We start from the raw sequence: 18,713 nt of genomic DNA on the forward strand, positions 1-18,713 counted from the left end.
AAAGTGTTAAAAACCGGAATTCTCCTTTAAGTACAGTACTGAAGTATTTGTACTTCGTTACTTGACACCTCTGCTGTTTATATATATATATATATATATATATATATATATATATATATATATATATATATATATATATATATATATATATTACTAGACCTACTACTATAAAACATAATGCACCTTATCAACACGTTTTATCTAACGTTTAAAACAGGAAGTTGAAAAGCACTTGTCCATAGACACACAGAAGCGTTTTGTTTTTTTATCTCCAGGTGGTGGCTGTGTTCACAGACCAGCTTCTGCTGTCAGGACTGGAGGCACACGCCGTCAGTCAGCTCAGCACCGTGTCTCCACTCCACCGCCATCCAGAGCCCATTCACTCATTACAGCGGACACGCGTCCTGGCTGCGGCCTCCGCCTTACCTGTCAAACTCAGTTGTCCCGAAACGCACAGACCACCTAACTAACTGAACCCCCACCTAACCTCCCACCGCCTCCATCTGCGGACTGCAGGCGACCTTCTTTCCCTCCTTTTATGGCTGCTGTTGGATTTCAGCAATTGGAATAAAAGGATGTTAGATTATTTTAGCCTAAAGTTGGGTTTTCTGATGAATAATGGAATATTTTGCAACGATACACTGCCTAAAGCATTCAGAATAACAGCGATAATTATGTTTATAGGCTATTTAAAAATACTTTTTTCACATGATTTTATAACCTCCCGAATTGTGTTGGATCAAAATATCTTATTTTCCTTAAAGTAAATACCTATATATATATTTTTATATATATTATTATTAAGGAGGCTGTTGTTTTTGTGCAGATGCGTTGCTAAAGACAAACAAGATTTGAGATGGAGGAACAAAAAGTTTCTTACTAAATGGTTTGAAATGTTTTCTCTTGGAAAGCAAAAGGAAGCCTGCGCCATTGCGTGTTTTTTTTATTCAAAATGTTTAAAAAGTCTGTGCTTTTGTTTTGTTTTTTGTTTTTATTATTGGGGGGGGGATTTCCATTGATGTTTCTTGCAGTCTCCCATTCACTGGTTGCTTAAGTACAAAAACTATGTCTACAAAGGGGCAAATCTGTTCGCAAAAATGTTTTTCTCTTCTAATAAAAGGTCAGCTGTGGACCCCTTTGAGTTTACAACTGATTTTATTTCTTTTTGCGTTTTATTTACTCAATTTCTTATCTCTGAATTTCTGAAGCCTTCACCATTGCTTTCCTGCCTAGAAAATAAAAAAAAAGTTGTGCGTAAAGTGTGCGTTATTTTGCGCACAAGTTAGTTTCTCCTCAAATGAAGCCCAATCCTTGCTCCTCCTCTTGTCGATCCCTCCTTTCCATTTTTTCTCTCTTCCTATAAAAACTGGCCTCCAATTATAAAACTTTTACTTTTTTCTACCCAACTCTCTATGTGCATAACTTTGTATGAAGGGTAAGTTAAAAACAGAGGCCATGCTTGATCTTTTCTCCTTATACCTGATATGTTTGGGTTTTACTCACTTAATGACCCCTTAATGAGCTTTAATTGTATCACGCCCACCAACCTAAAGTCATAAAATAGTGCGCAAAAATTTGCGCAAAAGTAAAACATAAAATAATCCCTTTTGTACTAATACGATTCTTTTTTTATTCCCTTTATATACTTATTGAGAGCAATTTTTAATACACCAAATAAATAAGACATCAAAAGAAATTCAGTAAATCTCTTTATTATTGGACTAGATTGTAGAAAATATGGATATAACAATTATTCAACATCTGCTTGTGAATAGAAAATAAAGAGCTGGCAGTATAAAGACACAATGCATGGCTATTGCACTCTCTTTTTGGACAATAGCTGCATAAGTTTGATCATCGTGACATGATATAATGCAATAACATGGTTTTGCTGTTAAATAAGACACATTGGTGCTATATAATAAAAAACATCGGAGTGTCAAACCCCTGCTGGAAACCTCGTGAACAGAAGAGCCAGAGAATAATAGACTACACGTCTACGTTGGCAGGAGGTATTAGAAATAACTTCGCAATATATAGACAAAATATATACAAAAATGATGTGTACAAAACATCTATAAATCTCTTACATACAAAAATATCTTAATATATTCCCAAAACGTCTGATATAGAATTTAATAGAATAAATCCGCGACTTGGAAGCATTTGAACTCAATTCAGCTTCTAAGAGTTTAACCAAAAAAGGCTTGATGTGATTGGATTAGCATAGATGAAGAGCGGCGTATTAAATAATGTTTTTGTTTTCTGAAGAGCATGAATTCACGTTAGGGTATTTTTTTATCAGATGCACAGGAATTGAGGTTTTCCCACACTGTCTCCTTTAATCCTTTGGCGCTTTTTTGCAAAGTTCTCAGGACTTTGCGGACTTTTCAGTCAGTCAGTCTGTGAGGACGCAGGATTTAAACAGCGCATCTTGTTCTCCTCCAGGGGCCATCCCAAGCACCGGACAACAGCAGGATGAGTTGATCCGTAATTCTGAGAGAAAGAATGAAAGAAAGTTAGAAAACAGTTTTAAAAGAAAAAAAAATTTTTATTGTTTAGGAAATAACTGCCTCATCTTACCTCAGAGATGCTCAGAACCAGTTGGTGAAGTCCAGCAGCTCCTGCTCCTCCGGACTCAGCGGGTCATAGGAGCCCTCATCGGATGAATAGGAGGACACGGGTGACCCTGCCATGGAGTTCATGTCCGCAGAGTATCCCTGCGACATGCTGGGCGACAGGACGCCGGACTGGAAGGCCGCGCTCACCGCGTCGTGCTCGTCCAGCAGCTGCTGCAAGGCGCGGATGTACTCCACCGCGGAGCGCAGCGTCTCCACTTTGCTCATCTTCTTGTTGGCGGCGCCGTTCGGGACGTGCTCCCTCAGCGTGGCGAAGCCGTTGTTGACCAGCTTCACCCTGTTGCGCTCCCGCTCGTTCCTGCGCGCCACCGCGTGCGGCTGCTGTTGCGGGAGCGTGTAGCCGAACCCCGCGAAGTTGAGCCGCCGCTTGCAGCGCAGCAGCTCCGGTGAAGAGGAGCGCTGGCGCTTGGGCTGCTTGGACTTCCCGCTGCCGCTGCTCCCGCTGCTGGGGCTCAGTTGGATGCTCTGCGCCGAAAAGTAGCAGGAAGAAGGAATCAGCTGCTGCTGACTGACGTTAATTTCCATTTTCGCTGTAATGTCCATCTCCAGAAAGTTAGGTAATTGGTCAAACTTTAAGTCTCCTGGCGGTGCGTCCCGCTCGTGCCGTTCACGTGGTTCGACCGCACTTGTTCCAGTGGGGGCAGTCTGCCTCTGAGAGCTGAAATGTGTCCTGGAAGAGAGACACCACTGCTTTTCAATGCGTTTGGATGAGGGCTGGCCACGCCCACTGGTCGCGTGGATACACCTTGGGCTCCTGCGTTGGGTACCGGTGCGTCGCGCGCGCCTGACGCGTGCCACTTCAAGTACTAAACAAACAGCGGTGGAGAGGTTTGTTTCTTGGCAGGAGGCGAGACGAAGGAAACCTTTTCACAAAAACAACAGTTTGTGTTTTGAATGTGAGACTTTTCTTCATTTTGAAGGATGTGCATAAAAAGCTTTTTAAAGGAAAGATTGTGATGATGAGCAGGTGTCCATGAAAAGTCTGCGCATCAGAAACCTATTGAAATGTTTAAGTTACAAGGAATAGTTCATTTGTATCTACACCAGATACTAATTTCCTTTTATAAAAGTATTAAATGTCAAAAATGTAAACATATTTGAAAAGTTAATTTGTTTCATTTAATTCAGAAGAGACTAATTCAAAAGATGAGGTCATTTTAGGATTCTCTGTACTATTTATTGCTTTTTTTTATTTAACCAAAATAAAAAATCACAGTATTTGATATCCTATAACACCAAAGTATTTCGTCCTTTAAAAACCTCGGGGCGTTTACTGATCTGAGTGTCCTTTACACCCCCCATTAGGAGGGTTTCCTTGTTTCAAGACTTTGCTTTTTAACAGATGATGTAAAGGTATCTTAAACGAGTAAGAAGAAAAATGTCTCAACTGTTTTCCTCCATTTAAGTTTTAATTTCATGTGGAAATTAAAGATCCAGAATATGGAGGGACAGTAAGAAGAAAAGGAATCCATGTTGTTTGAGGTACAGCAAGTTTCCAGAGTCGATGATGGGGAAAAGGGAGAAGAAACTGACTATTTTCTATAGGGGAAAAATTTTCTAAATTGAGTTCGATTCATTTTTGGCTATTTATGTGAATAATTATGCAAAGTTTTAAAAAAGTAAGTTATTTCAGGCAGAACTCAAATGAACCAAAATCGTGTACTTAAATGATGTTTTTATATTCTAAAGTAAAATTAAATATAGTTTTGTTTTTTAATGAAAATATTTAACTGGAAAGTTGATTTTATTCCAATAAACATGATTACAAAGTTTTTAGGTTATTTTATGAGGGAATGTCTGCTCTTTGGGGCCCCCTGCTGGTGGCGTGGGGGACTCAAGAGTCAACTTTGTTCCTCCATCCATCGGGTCAGCAGTGAAGATGAGCGGGGATTTATTATTTAATTTTATTTTTTAGGTTTCTGGGGATGTTTTTTTTTTTTTTTTCAAAAACCTTCAGGTTAATCTGAGTACAGCTGCTTCAATCACATTTAGTATTTTTCCAGACATGCCTCATTAAAGTATAAATTGTGCATCAGATGCCAAATTTTCCTCTTTGACGGGAGCAAATCGCTCTGAGTTACACGGGCGGAACACCGAGGCGCAAATCTGCAGGAAGGCGCAGAGAATCCACCTTTTTGTGTCTGATTTGACACACCCGCTGGGGTTTCAGTGGAGGGTCTGTGCTCATCACCGAAGAAACGACGAGGAATAAAATAAGACAGAAAAAAAACAGGTTTTCCAGCCTGTTTTTACGCATAACTCCCCCTCCCTAAAATAAGCTGTGCATGCTCCCCTTCTTCTATTTTCTTTCTTTATGCTTCTGCGCGCGCGCGCCTGTGCACGCACGCATTGTTGAGTTGAATTGTAAAATTGCGCACATTTTCTGTTGGCAGTGGCATTCAGGATCAATTGGGCGACCCCCACTCCTGTATGCACTTTTATACTTTCTTTTCTTTCCTCCCCCTCGCTCTCCCCCTCCTCCCCCCTTTTGGCTCAGCAAGAGAGTTTAGAAAAAGAGGCGTGGGTTCTATTCAGCGTCCCCGGGTTTCCCCCCCACACCCCTTCCCCATCAGCAGCCTTTCTGAAACCTATCCATGCCCCCTTGTCAGCCTGCTTCCAGGCTCCAATTAGCGCTTTGTGCGGACTTTGTGGGTCTTCCAGAGGCTGGGAGGGCGCTCGCTTTACTTGAAGAGGCTTTCCAGTCAAGGCTGAGTGTAATAATTATTATGACATCCGGGCGCACAGGTTCCCATTTAACCACTTAGTGTTTTTTTTCCCTGCTTTTGTTCGAGGGGTTCACTGTCCAGGAGAATAATAATAAACAAAGGAAGTTATAAGCACCAAAACTAATTTGTTGGGGATGGAAGGATTACCCTCCAATTGGTTTCTCATAAATAAATAAAAAAAATCCTTTAAAAAAACAGAGGAAATCTGATGTAACATAAAAAATATCATCACTTTATTATCTCACAAATGTGTATATGCATAAAATAAATGTAGATATATGCATAAAGCTTTAGGCAAAAACTTGTACTCTTCTCAATTAGAAGAAACTTTTCCATTCTGCTTGGCAGGATAAGATATAATAGAATACTGCCCTCTAGCGGTATATTTTCCTGATTTGTTATTTTGGACTTTTAAAGATGCCTTTGAATATTTTATTTCACACGATAAAACAATTTATACATCAGAACCACAGCAAGCTTATAAAACATTGATTTTATGGATTTTTTAAAAAGTTGTACTTGAGAAAAATCCTTTTTGGCATCAGCAGGTAATTATAGCTGCATATTAAAGAGTTCCTTTGTGATGGTTGCATTTTGAAATGTCTTTGATACATAGCTTTCAAGTTTTCAAAAAGGTTTAGGTTGTGTTGTTTGGAAGGTTGTACCAAATCCTATATGTAAGCCTATTTTCTCCTTTCAAACCAGTTTGGATGTTGGTATCAGATCAATTACAGGCATCCCCAAAGTCGGTCCTCGAGGGCCGCTGTCCTGCAGGTTTTAGAGGTTTCTCTGCTTCAGCGCAGTTGATTCTGATGATTGCAGTTCAGCAAAAGCATGTTAATCAACTATCAATGTAAATCAGCTGTGCTGGAGCAGGGAAACCTCTAAAACCTGCAGGACAGCGGCCCTCGAGGACCGACTTTGGGGATGCCTGTCCTATTAGAACATTCCACTGGCTGAATGCTGCTTTAAGCAGAACATCAGGAATTTCCAACTCAATCCACTTTGTGCAGTAGATCCGTTTGCAGCCCCACAGACGGATGCTGTCAGTGGTGCAGTGCGACTAGATTCAAAGGCCACACCCGACTCTTCTGAACTTTATTCATGTCAATACAGCTAAGGAGCTAAACTTAGACAGGCTTAAATTGTGATTTTTTTACACACAGAGTGTATGCAAAAATAAATTTCCTTCAGTACAGCTCTCAAGACATTTCCAACTTTAAAGTGCAGCGGTCATAAAATGTAAACATGGTGATCAAATGTAAACATAAGACTGGTATATGATTTACAGTTTTCAAATATTCAGGACTTTTTTTCACACATCAGTTATGATGATACCGGCTCGGGACACGCAGAGCTGGGATGAAATGTCTTAATGGAGGGAGAAGGATCGCCCATGATCCTTTTGGCAGTTCGTCCCACTCTCCTCACTTTCTTCCAGTCTGAGGCGCTGCAGCCTCCACCCCATACAGTGAGACAGCTGGACAGAACGCTCTCCATGGTGCTCCTATAGAAGGTGGTGAGGATGGGTGGGGGCAGGTGGGCTCTCCTCATCCACTGCAGGAAGTACAAGCTTCTAATAAAACTCTTTAAAACTAAAGCTCTTTTCTCTCCAGAAGCTTTTGGATTTTTCATGGGCAAATACTGGATAAGTTTGAAGGTTCTGTTTTTGAAGTAGTGGCTTCTTTCAGTCTTTTTCTTTTAATCATGTTGAACACTGGCCTTAACAGAGCTTCACAAGCAGTTCTGGGTCATTAGTCACCTCCAGGAAGAGTAGCTCATGTCATCTTAATGTAATTGCTGTGGGCCAAGCACTCTTGGGAAAGGATGACACTGTTACATGTTTTCTAACACATACTGTTCCACTGGAAGCCAATGGATTCTAACCTTTTCCAGAATCATAACTTTTTCTCGTTTGCTTGTTTTTTATCATTTGATTTGTTTGACCATGGGTTTTGCATTTGTCTTTATTAAAAATGTACTAATCTGTTTACATTTGCCTTTTAGGAATAAGCTAGTTTAGAAAATTTTATATGATTTGATCATTTTAAATTGATTCAGGTCATAAATAGAATAATAGATATTAGAAAAACATTTACTTATTTTGTTCTAAACCTATTTAAACAAAATCAAAAATCTTTAAAAAAAAAATAATTAATTAATAAATACAAAAAAAAAACTGGGCTCATATGTAACCATTAACTGTGTATATGTGTCTGTGTGTGAATAGAAGCATCTTCTCGTAAATAACTTTATGTTTTGTTATGTTATTTCAACCATGTAAGGATTTAGAGACCTGCAAGGGGACTGCAATTTGGAATTAGTTTAATCCTCGTGAGCTATGAATCAAATGTGACATTTATGCTGAATTTATATACTGTCCTAGATTACTACGTAAAAGAGATGGTATGGAAATGAAAAGGAAAAAATATTCGTTTGCGCGCATTAACAACTTGTGACCACTAGATGTCCTCATTTCAACTTAAAATGCTACAACAAAGTCGATGAAAATATTTCCTTTTAAGTGTCATTTTTTTGTCGTGAGATTGAACTGTTCTATATTTTGATTCTTACCCACTAACGTACTAAAATATGTTGAGACCTTCTGATATAATTTTGAAGTATGTTTTTCCCAATTTTATAATAGGAATAGTAGAAAAGCATGTAACAAGAGACATTTCACACATTTATAGTTATCTTTACAATAAAACTGTTTTAGAACATTTGTTTTAGTAAGCTGTGAGGACTTTTTCACCTTTTTTCAGCCTTATTTATATGTAAATATTACCGTTTTGTGCTTGTCCCACACCCAGACTTTTGATCTTCAATGATAAAAATGGTTAAAAAAAAAAAAATCTAATATTTTTAAATATCATTGAATAAAATATCAGTAAAATAATCAAACTATAATTGGAGTATTTAATGTCATACAACTGATTATGTGATTTTCTAAACCAATTGTTATTGTCCCACACTATTGTCATAATTTCCACCACAACACTAATGTCCCTTTAAAAACTTTGTATGAACACTGGAAAAAATGATCTAGAAATATTTAAAAATGTCTTAAATTAAGTGTATTTATGCTTTATTTGAATAGGTAAATTTGATAATTTATCAATGGAATGAGTATTTCTACTCTTAAAATAAGATCATTAGATAATATGCACTTGAAATAAGACAATGCAATTGTGTTTTCTTATTTTAAATCTAAATGTTCTTGTTCTATTGGCAAAATGTCTCTTTTATCTCCTCAATTCAAGAACAAATGCACTGTAACATCAACTCAGTTTGGAAATTAATTGTTATTTTAACACACATAGATGTATTTTGTAAACATAAAATGCTAGAGACCCTTTCTTAGCTATTATGTGATGCAAGCATAGATTTTCCTGCCAATTTCTGTCAGATTGTAACTTCCACCACATTGCATTCTAAGGTGGAAATTACAATGGTGTGGTGGAAATTACATTTATGTGTGTAGGCGTAATTCAGGGATACATATACAAGGCCCTTGTTCTCTCAAATTTTATTTATCTCATTTTATTATTACAACAAGGTGGTAATACTATAAGATAACACTCTTTTAGACAACTTTTGACATGTTTCTAACTGTAATATACATGCTAAGCATTTTGCCGTGGTGCCACCCCTTCCCTCCCACCCTTAGTATCACCTATGCACAACTGCAATTAATTTATTATTATTTAATAATGTATTTATCATTATTATTTATTATTATGTTCCATAAAATTTTTAAAAAGAAAGGTTTGTTGTCTGTATGGTCCATTCATTGTAATTTCCACAACAACCAGTAATTTCCACCACACCATTTGTTTTTAAATAAATTGTTGCAAAATTCTAATCACTCATTAAAACCTTCTTCATAACTTAAGAGATACTTTCACACTTTAATTAAAAACACAAGTATTTACACCTTAAAATGTATCTTGCAATTCCAATGCTATATCTCAAGTTATGGCGGACATAAGATTCGCGTCTTGTCCTCATCACAATTAATTTATTTAATCCATAAATGTGTTTTACAATAAAGGCATAAACAGTTAAAACTATATATGAAATTGTTCTTCCAGTGAAAAAAACATGATGTGTATCGTAGTATTTTAGAATTAATGAAAAATATTTATGTGATGGAAATTCCATTTGTGTCAGCCGAGTTGGGAAAAAACACCAATTTGTCTTAAAAAATCTGTGTGTTTTCTTATGACTCTTTAAACTAGACTAGTTATGCTAACCAATTACATTGTGAGAATTTATATTATATTATACTTTTTCTCTTCAAGTTTGCAAGGCCAATAGTAAGGCAAGGCAAGGCAAATTTATTTGTATAGCACAATTCAGTGCAAAGACAATGCAACGTGCTTTACATGATTAAAATATAGGAAAATAAAACAGAATCAAAGCAAGAAGGGAAAAAATAGATAAATTTAAAAAATGCAGAAACAAAAAACATTGTTATAAAAAGTGCCTTTAGTTTAAGAATCACCCAGAATCGTTTTTTAGCACGAAAGTTATTCTGCGATTTCGATTGTTCTGTCTCTTTCGAGCTTCCGTTGGTTTTGGGTCACGTGGGTTTGTTTACCCGGAAGTGGAGCCTCCGTTAGACGAGTTGGGCTCAGTACCTGATTTTTTAGCTTTTAGTGAAGTATAATATAAGTTTTCTACATATAAGCTGAGCGGGTTAAAGCCCAACAACGATGCGGTCGTTGAACTTTGTTCACCGGGTCAGTTTGGACTTTACAGGAACCATGTTTCCTCACGCCATCTGCCTGGGCGACGCAGACAACGACTCAGTAATAAACCTCTTCATCTTTCTCCAGATCATCATTCCTAATATTTCTTATAAATACCTAATTTTTGTTCAGTGTTCATACTAAATAGGAAATATACATGTCTTTAATTAATACAGTTTATACGAGTTAAAAAAGGAAATGCTATTTATTTACAAAACTGACAGCTCAAGAAACCTGACAGAGATAACAGATTAGTTGTTTAAAATCTGTTTTTTATTCATTTTAAGTTATTAATATTTTAGTCTTTATCTTTATTGAAGATCTAATTTTAGATCGACCCATCTGAAAATGAAATATTGTGCTGTATTTAGTTGCATAATACAAACCCCTTTATTGGAAGAAATTTAGCCAGTTTTTGTTAATGAAAAACTAATGTGTTAAACATCATATCATCTTGTTTTTGTTTTGTTTTGTTTTTTTATCTGAGGTGCAATGCAAGTACTAGGCTTTTTATTTATTTAATAAAATCTGATTTTTAACTTATAACATTTATAACTACAGTTCCTAAATTGAAATGCAAGAGGCTAATTCATGATTATGCTGATGATGATTCTCAGTCATCCAGGTCATATTCATTGCAAAAAAGTTAAAAACTCAAAGCTTTTTCTGATATTTTGAATGTTGAAAAGTTTTATGGATGGGAAGCGAAACGTCTTCAAACTTGGAAACAAACTCCAGTGGATTGTTTTTCAACTTTTTTGGAAATCCATAATTAAACTTTTTTTGTTGTTGTGTTTCTCTCCCTACAGCTGAACGAGCTAATTGTTGGAGATACAAGTGGAAAGCTCCTCGTTTACAAGAACGATGAATCCAAACCTTGGATCACAAGAACCTGTGTGGGAATGGTTGGTATTAAATAGCAAAAGTGCAGGGAAAGGGTTTGATCTTTTGCATGTTTTAACTTGCTTTGTTTTGTTTGTTTTTAGCTAACTTGTGTTGCAGTTGGAGATGTCTGCAACAAGGGAAAGGTAAGCAGGTTAAAATCAGAGGCAGCTGGATGTTGAAAGGTTTGCAGGTGATTTAAGCTTCTCCAGTTTTTTTCCAGAATCTTGTCGTTGCTGTGGGAGCAGAAGGATGGTTTCACCTCTTTGATCTGACTGCTGCCAGTTCCAGTAAATCAGACTCCTCCAGCCAGCATGAATCCCTGTCTCATGATGATCAAAGGCCCTTCTTCACCCAACACATTCCTGCAAACACTAAAGTCATCCTAATTAGTGATATTGGTACAGTCCTTGCTTTTATTTAATGTCTCACTCAAACCATGTCTCATGCAAAATGTTATCATGATGTATTCATCTCTGTGTTCGCAGATGGAGATGGCCGCTGTGAGTTGGTGGTGGGATACACAGACCGAGTAGTCAGAGCGTTCCGCTGGGAGGAGCCGTCCGACGGCTCGGATGGAGGATTCGGTCAGCTGGTTCTCCTAAAGAAATGGCTCCTGGAGGGACAGGTCCACATAACTGCTTTTAAACATTATTTATAATGCATCAGTGTTCATAGTTTTACTTCTGAGATTTATATTGCAAAAAAGGGGTGCCTAAAATAAAGAAAAAACTGTAATAATTCTCAGGGAAAAGCTACTCAAACCAAGTAAAGGTATCTGTTCATGCAGGTAGATCATTTTACTTGACAATATATCTTAATTTAAGATTTTAAAATCTAGAAATAAGCATCTTTAACACTAAAAATTAGAAACGATTTCTTAAAGGGGTCATAGAATGCAAAACCAAGTTTACATTGTCATAGATGAATAATGATAGTTCAATGGGTGAAATGGACGTACAGAGCAGTTCAAACTCCATCGACAGTTTCTTTCTCTGCAAATCTCACAATTCTAAACTTCCACCATAAAACGGGCGAATGCAAACGAAGCCCTGAGATGACATAAACTCGGGGATTTTGCCTTGTTTGGTTATGGCCTGTACGTTTGTCATGCCCCGAAATTGACAGACCGGCCCGCTGGTTCACTGGGAGGGGGTTCCAAGGGAGGGGAGTATGAAGTTTCGACTGCTGGGCCGCTGACTGGACCGAACCTCAGCAGAGAGCCATTAGCTGCCCGTCCAGGCTACCATCAACGGGTCGAGTTCAGACGCTCCGTCTCCCGCTGGCTCCCTGCCCCTGTCCGCTGGGGTTCCCAGACCAGCCCCGGAGCTTACGGCTCTGTTTAGTGCCCGGTGTTTTTCGACTACGTGCTGCATTGTAGTCGACCAAAATCCTGGGTGATTTTGAAATTCCCCCGGACATTTTTTCAGGTATGAAAAGTAGGACATGTCCAGGAAAAAGAGGACGTCTGGTCACCCTACCATATCAACATTTTGATGTTTCAGTGAGTGAGTGCTTGTTGCTATGATGCGTCTTTGCTCAGCAGCTTCGTTCGTTGTAAACCAACCAATCAGAGCACAGCTCATCTAAATATTCATGATCATACCATAAAAGGAAGAAAACCTGTCGTTTCATTCTGGGGGTTTTAACCAGGCTTGCATTAGGGCTCATAGAACAGCTAATATGCCATTTTCAGCCCAACCAATGTTACACACCATATTCAGAGACCTTAAGGACCAGCACCAAATACCCTATATAATCATTCTATTACAATATATATGATTGAACACTTCTAAATATATGTTTTTGTTTTCTTATCTTGGTGAGATCCGAATAATTTGCAGTGCAGTCAGGCAATTTTTGAGCCAAAACTTTTGCAATTGCAATCCTTCAGTCAGGAAAAGAAAAGTAAACTTTTTAACATAGGAAATTTAATTATTACCCTTTGAAAAGAAACTGCCTAAATACTCAATATAATTGTCAAACACTAGGGTTTAAGTTTTAGGAATCACTTTTCATGATTGTTTTTTTTTTTTTTTTATAATACTGACTAAAAGCAAACAGGTTGTGCCCATAAATATTTGCTATCTTCTAATCTACATTCTGGTTCTGATGCATTATATACCTGCTCCTTGTTTTCTCTGCAAGAAACACAAAGCAAACCAGATTGGAAACCTTCTACTTTATTAAGTTTTTCCAAAGAAATGTTTGGAGCTTTGGTGTTTATTCTGCAGGTGGACAGTCTGTCAGTGAACCCGGGTCCTGAGGGTTTACCGGAGCTCATGGTGTCCCAGCCGGGCTGCGGATACGCCATCCTGCTCTGCACCTGGACCCAGCAGGACTCCACCGAGTCTGAGGATGACGACCCCGCCACGCCCGGCAGGTAAACTCGGTCAGCCTGAGATTGAAAGGGCAGCTGTTGGTTGTAGGGTAAGCTGCATGTTGTGTTCTCACAGTGAGGGACCTTCCAGAGATGTAGTTCTCCACCTGACCAGCGGGCGGATACACAACAAGAATGTTTCCACTCATCTTATTGGCAGCATAAGCAAAGGTAATAAACAGATCAAATTATTTTAAAAAAATTCACTATTATCTTGGATTATAATAGATTATTTAATCTTTTCTCTGTTTTTCCATTTTACTTTGTCATCGCTGGTAATTGTCCGAGTCAAAGCGCATCACTTTTTTTAATTCTAGCTTGTTGAAGTGGATTACCTTAATAAGATGGAAATGGAAAATATATATATATTTTTAAACTTTAATTGCATTTGTTTTCTTTAGCTAAGGTTTTTCCTTTTTTACCAGGTTCAAAAGAGGAATCCTCTAAACGTGGACTGTTTGCACTTTGCACGTTAGACGGTAAATACCTATTTTTGTTCTTTTTGACCAAACAAAGCTCACCAGTAAAGTATCATGAGATATTAGATACTTTAGTGAAGAGCAGGAGATTTCAGCTTTGCCCTGAAATCCAACCACCAGAGTTAAATGAATGGCTTATTAGAAGGCATCTACAAGGCTTTGGTTTTGTATTTATTTATTTATTTTTATTTAAAAAATTTTTAATTCGTTTATTTGATAGGGACAAGTATGTTTTATGAATCATGTCACACACTACAACATTTTAGCTAAGGCTAATTCTCAATGCCTGTCCCCAGTTAGGCTTGTGCACAAAACACGGTGACTGTACACAATAAACAACAGAACAAATTACACACTAAAACATCACAGATACAAGATCAGGTCAGTTAGATTATTAATGTTGACATGTCTGACCTCTCAATAAAAAGTCTTTAAGTTTATGTTTAAAAATGACCCACTTTGACCTTCCCTTCAGTTCAATTCCATGTTTTGGTGCCTTGTACAGTGAAAGCTGATCGTCCGAAGGAGGTTTTGCATCTAGGTACCTGACATTTTCCACTGTTAGCTCCTCTTGTGACTGAGCCCACAGCTCTGAGAGGAACTACACAGTCACTCAAAACCTTAGGGGTCTGATCGTACAAGCAAGAAGTTTTCAAAATTTTGCATTTTTGAATTGTTCAGACTAACACAGTGATGGGACCTGATTGTTTTTTTTCTAAGATTTTTATAGCTCTATTATATGTCATCTGAAGAGGCTTGATAGTAGTAGTATTTAAAGTAGAGCTAGACTGATACATCACCCGGCTGACATATGTGGGGTTTTTCTTGCTTTGGCTGATATATTTAAGGCTTCGCCAGTTCTTTAGCGCTTACTGCAGCCATGCTTTAAGATCCTGTGAAATGCATGTATTGCTGCATTTGTTATCCAATTGTTAAATGTTTTGTTTTTTTATGATTTGTTTTGATTGAGACTTTTTTAAGATTGGTTATCATTTTTATTTTGATCATGTACAAGACGGAAGAAGTCAAATCTGTTTCAAGAAGTGGCTCGAGAAAACAAGCAGCACATATCAGATAGACTGATGTTAAAACAGCAGGCATTAGCCCTGCCTTAAAGGATCACACTGACCTCTCTATTTCGATTGCTTTTCACTGTGCTCTTTACAATTTTGTTTATTTATTTTCCTTTTTTTCTCTCTCTCTATATGTATACATGTTAACACTTTTTTATTATCATTATATTGCCTCTTTCTTTTTTTTTTCTTTTTTTGTTTCTTTCTTTTTTTGTGTTGGTGTTGTATTCTGGGAAATCTTATCAAAAATAAAGTACAAAAAAGAGAAAAAAAAGGATCAGACCATCTATAATTGATGTAATTTATGTTAAACCTCGCTGTTTTTTATGTTTTTGTCTTAATCCTCTTCTGTCCCCAGGAACCCTGAAGCTGATGGACAGCTCAGAGCAGCTCTTGTGGTCGGTTCAGGTCGATCATCAGCTCTTTGCTCTGCAGAAACTCGATGTCACTGTGAGTCTTTGTGTATGTGTGTTAAACCAATAATTAGTTTCATTTTGGATCACTTTTTTAATTACAAATCTCTCAATGAACCAGTTCTATCTCTGGTAAACACGTAGTGAAAACCAAACGATTTAAACTTTAAAACAATGATCTGTTGGCCTCTGAAGGCTGGTGGTCAGTTTGCAAGATTCCTGTTAGTATCTAACTGAATATATTACATGTTTTAGTCATTTGGGCACAAAGAATAATAAAATAAGTACACCTCTATGCAAAGTATTTAAAGCATTAAGTGACCAACCTGTGTAAAAATGTTCAACACATTACCAAGCTATAGAAACAGCTATAACATTACAAAGGGACTGGAGCTATTTGGAGCAGGATTATTCTCAAGTGGAAAACCTTTTGAACAGCGGCTAAGCTTAGGTTTAGATTAAAGCTTTATTTTTTATTTGTTAGCTACCAGATGAATTAGCAACAACGCTTCTGTCATTTGTTAAGTCTAAAACTAAGCTGTTTGTAAAATACAACCCCATGTTTGGAGAAAACCAAATGCAGCTTTTCGGCAAAAGCATCTGCAAACTGTGAAGCATGGTGTTGGAGGGGTGATGGTTTGGGCTTGACCTTAACTTCCCTGTGCCTCGAGATGTTCAATGAAATGAGAGGCCCTCCATCAAACTGTGTCATCAGTAGAACGAGGATTTCTGGCACTGGAGAAATCTGAAAGAGCAGGAAATGCATCACTTTTCATGTTTTTCACAGATCAGACAGAGACTCAGGGTCGACTGCAGCCTTTTTCTCACCTCTACTTCCTCTTTATCATACCAGAGTTATACTTTCTAACCGCAGAAGCATCCATTTGAATCCAAATAAATCAGATTTTTTTTTTTAAAGAGATGATTTTTATTGCATGAACAAACAATGTTTACTCATGTTAATGAGGTGATAATATATTGAATCAATTTATGTTAAATAATCAAGTGTTATTGACTGTTTTGTTGTTCTGCTAAATAAAACAATTATAAACCACCTTCCAATTCCATGCCATGTATTGAAATACGTTCACCTGGATGTTAACTTGCAGGGAGACGGTAGAGAGGAGGTTGTGGCCTGTGCCTGGGATGGTCAGACCTACATTATTGATCACAACAGGACCGTGGTGCGCTTCCAGTTTGACGAGAACGTCAATGCTTTCTGTGCAGGTACTAAAACATCCTCGTCATCAAGTTTCATTTTCATAAATATGCTTTCCTTATGTTTCTTTACTGCTATGTTTCAGTTATTTTATGGCTTTTCTGAATCATTGCATGTCAGCAAACATAAAATGAACACCTTGGTTCAGATCTTACTTGATAAACAAATCAAACGTAAAAAAAAAAAAAAAAAAAAAAGCTCAGTTTTGCCCTTCAGGTAAACAACCGTGTTGTATTTAAAGTTTTCCACACTAAAATGGCTTAGAAAGCATTTAAACAAAAGCAGCAAAGGGAGGCAGCATTTTTTGTCCTTTTGTGACTAATTGAAATATTTTCTTATTAAAATAAAAGCATAAACTAAAGCCATTAGCTGGCCGATTTTATTCATTTATATATTGTATTTATTGGCGAGGGACAGACAAGTTTCATTCATTTGATTGTTCTTTTTTTTTTTTTTTTTTTTAAATGCCTGCTTAAGCTATTGATGTTATGTTTATTTAAAAAAAACAATCCTGACACTATTTTCAGAAAGGCTTCTCAGAAAAAATAATAGCAAATAAGAGATGGCCCTAAATGTTTGCACAGTTTTTTTTACATCAAGATGGCTGCAAGCAAAGACAGCCAGCTTTCTTAAAGCTTATATAAAACTCCAGAGATCATCTTGGTTCTGGTCCCAAAAAAAAAGAAAGAGTTTGGTATGATTTGCATGAGGCTTCCATCTGTGTGCTCTAAACCTTTTAGCTCAAATAACATCATCTGGTTTGGATCACTTTAATCTCTCTAGTTTACAGACATCTTTCCAAAGGGGTGCAATTAAAGTTGCAGATCATCACAATCGGAAACATTTGGAAATGAAAAAGCAATTGAAAGCAAACCTGAGGCTCACTTTTTAATAAGAGTTATAATAAAGTTGCTCTGTAGCTGCTGAGTTTGGTAATAAGCAGCTAATCACAAACACATCTAATCCTCCCAAATGACTATGCAGATTAAAGTAGATGCATCAATTTTCTTTTGGCTTTTTTAATGGAGATGAACAGAAAAGATCAACTGAAATATTGGGAATCATTAGAAATATTGCCATGAAATAATTCAAACAATTTTTCAATTATATTTGGTTTAATCTTTGTCATACGAAAAAAAAAAAAAGATCAATACTGTATTTTGGTGTTTGGAGTGCTACACCTGAAACAGCACAATACCAAATCCGAATCAGCTTAATTGGACAAATTTGTGTGCTAAAAAAAAGATTTTTGACTTCCTTTTCTTTGCACACAAATTTGAGCTGATTTTGATTTGGTATTGTGCTGTTTCAGGGGTAGAATCTTCTTATATTAAATAGAAATAGACCACCAGATGGCAGTATTGGGCTTCAGTCTTTGTGCCTGGTTCAATCTGTTTCCTGATTTGCAAAAATCTTAGTTCATCCATAAGAAATGACATTTATCTCAGATTTATTTCATCTCTGGTATGAAGATCAAATCCTTAAAGTCGCTTTCTACTGTCGACCCTCTCAGCTGTAGAAACTGTGCTTAAAAGTAACATGTTTCCTTTGCATTTGCTTTGTTTGTTGAAGCCTTTAGGCTTCTAGCCATTTTCTATAGTTTCAGATTTTGTGAAGTGATTTTCTGTTTTTGTCTATTTTGGATTTTGCATCATTCGTGTATTTTTAGGGCATATTTTTGTATGTTCTGCATTAATAGTTGCATCTATTAAGCACTGTACTTAAAGTGGAACTCACCCCAAAATCAATGTTTTTATTTTGTGGCAGATAATCTGTATAAACTAGTTCTATTAACCAATGTAATCAAAGTGGAACTCACCCCAAAATCAATGTTTTTTTGTTTTTTTGACAGATAAACTGTTTCAACTAGTTCTATTGGGCACCATTTTAATAAAGCTGTGCGTTTATTACATTTTTATGAGAGATTTTATTGTAGTTCTGCAGTATTTTTCTCTCAAAACCACCTTAGCGTTAGCCTGACGTAGTCCTACTCAATTCTAGTCAGAATATGAGTCTGATGCTGCTCCATAGAGCTGTGATTATGGGGCGTGTTTCGAACGAACCAGGAAAAAAAATGCCTCTGCACTCAATTGGATAGACCTACAACCAATAACCCCAGGCTCACACCGACTCTGGTCTTACCGTTGC

At 37.1% G+C, this 18,713-nt stretch overlaps 2 protein-coding genes across 3 annotated transcripts in view; one reads left to right on the top strand and one right to left on the bottom strand.

Moving 5' to 3' along the window:
* Nucleotides 1-2,293: 2,293 nt before the first annotated feature.
* ascl1 (achaete-scute family bHLH transcription factor 1) lies at nucleotides 2,294-3,317 on the bottom strand. Its single transcript, XM_015375693.1, has 2 exons — nucleotides 2,584-3,317; nucleotides 2,294-2,496 (listed from the first exon to the last, which is right to left on the bottom strand). The coding sequence occupies exon 1, from the start codon at nucleotides 3,180-3,182 to the stop codon at nucleotides 2,595-2,597; it is 588 nt and encodes a 195-aa protein (XP_015231179.1). The 5' UTR covers nucleotides 3,183-3,317; the 3' UTR covers nucleotides 2,294-2,496; nucleotides 2,584-2,594.
* Nucleotides 3,318-9,965: 6,648 nt separating this feature from the next.
* The window catches only part of itfg2 (integrin alpha FG-GAP repeat containing 2), a 22,538-nt gene continuing 13,790 nt past the window's right edge, over nucleotides 9,966-18,713 (top strand). For both annotated transcript variants that reach the window (XM_015375762.1, XM_015375770.1), the window contains exons 1-10: nucleotides 9,966-10,179; nucleotides 10,929-11,024; nucleotides 11,106-11,147; nucleotides 11,225-11,402; nucleotides 11,490-11,629; nucleotides 13,236-13,384; nucleotides 13,458-13,552; nucleotides 13,807-13,860; nucleotides 15,292-15,383; nucleotides 16,456-16,573. In XM_015375762.1, the coding sequence (XP_015231248.1) occupies nucleotides 10,084-10,179; nucleotides 10,929-11,024; nucleotides 11,106-11,147; nucleotides 11,225-11,402; nucleotides 11,490-11,629; nucleotides 13,236-13,384; nucleotides 13,458-13,552; nucleotides 13,807-13,860; nucleotides 15,292-15,383; nucleotides 16,456-16,573 (1,060 nt within the window). In that variant the 5' untranslated portion in view covers nucleotides 9,966-10,083. The remainder of the gene's footprint in view (nucleotides 10,180-10,928; nucleotides 11,025-11,105; nucleotides 11,148-11,224; nucleotides 11,403-11,489; nucleotides 11,630-13,235; nucleotides 13,385-13,457; nucleotides 13,553-13,806; nucleotides 13,861-15,291; nucleotides 15,384-16,455; nucleotides 16,574-18,713) is intronic.

Source organism: Cyprinodon variegatus, unplaced genomic scaffold (assembly GCF_000732505.1).
Source record: "Cyprinodon variegatus isolate N-32 unplaced genomic scaffold, C_variegatus-1.0 Scaffold7, whole genome shotgun sequence".
NCBI classification, from domain to species: Eukaryota; Metazoa; Chordata; class Actinopteri; order Cyprinodontiformes; family Cyprinodontidae; genus Cyprinodon; species Cyprinodon variegatus.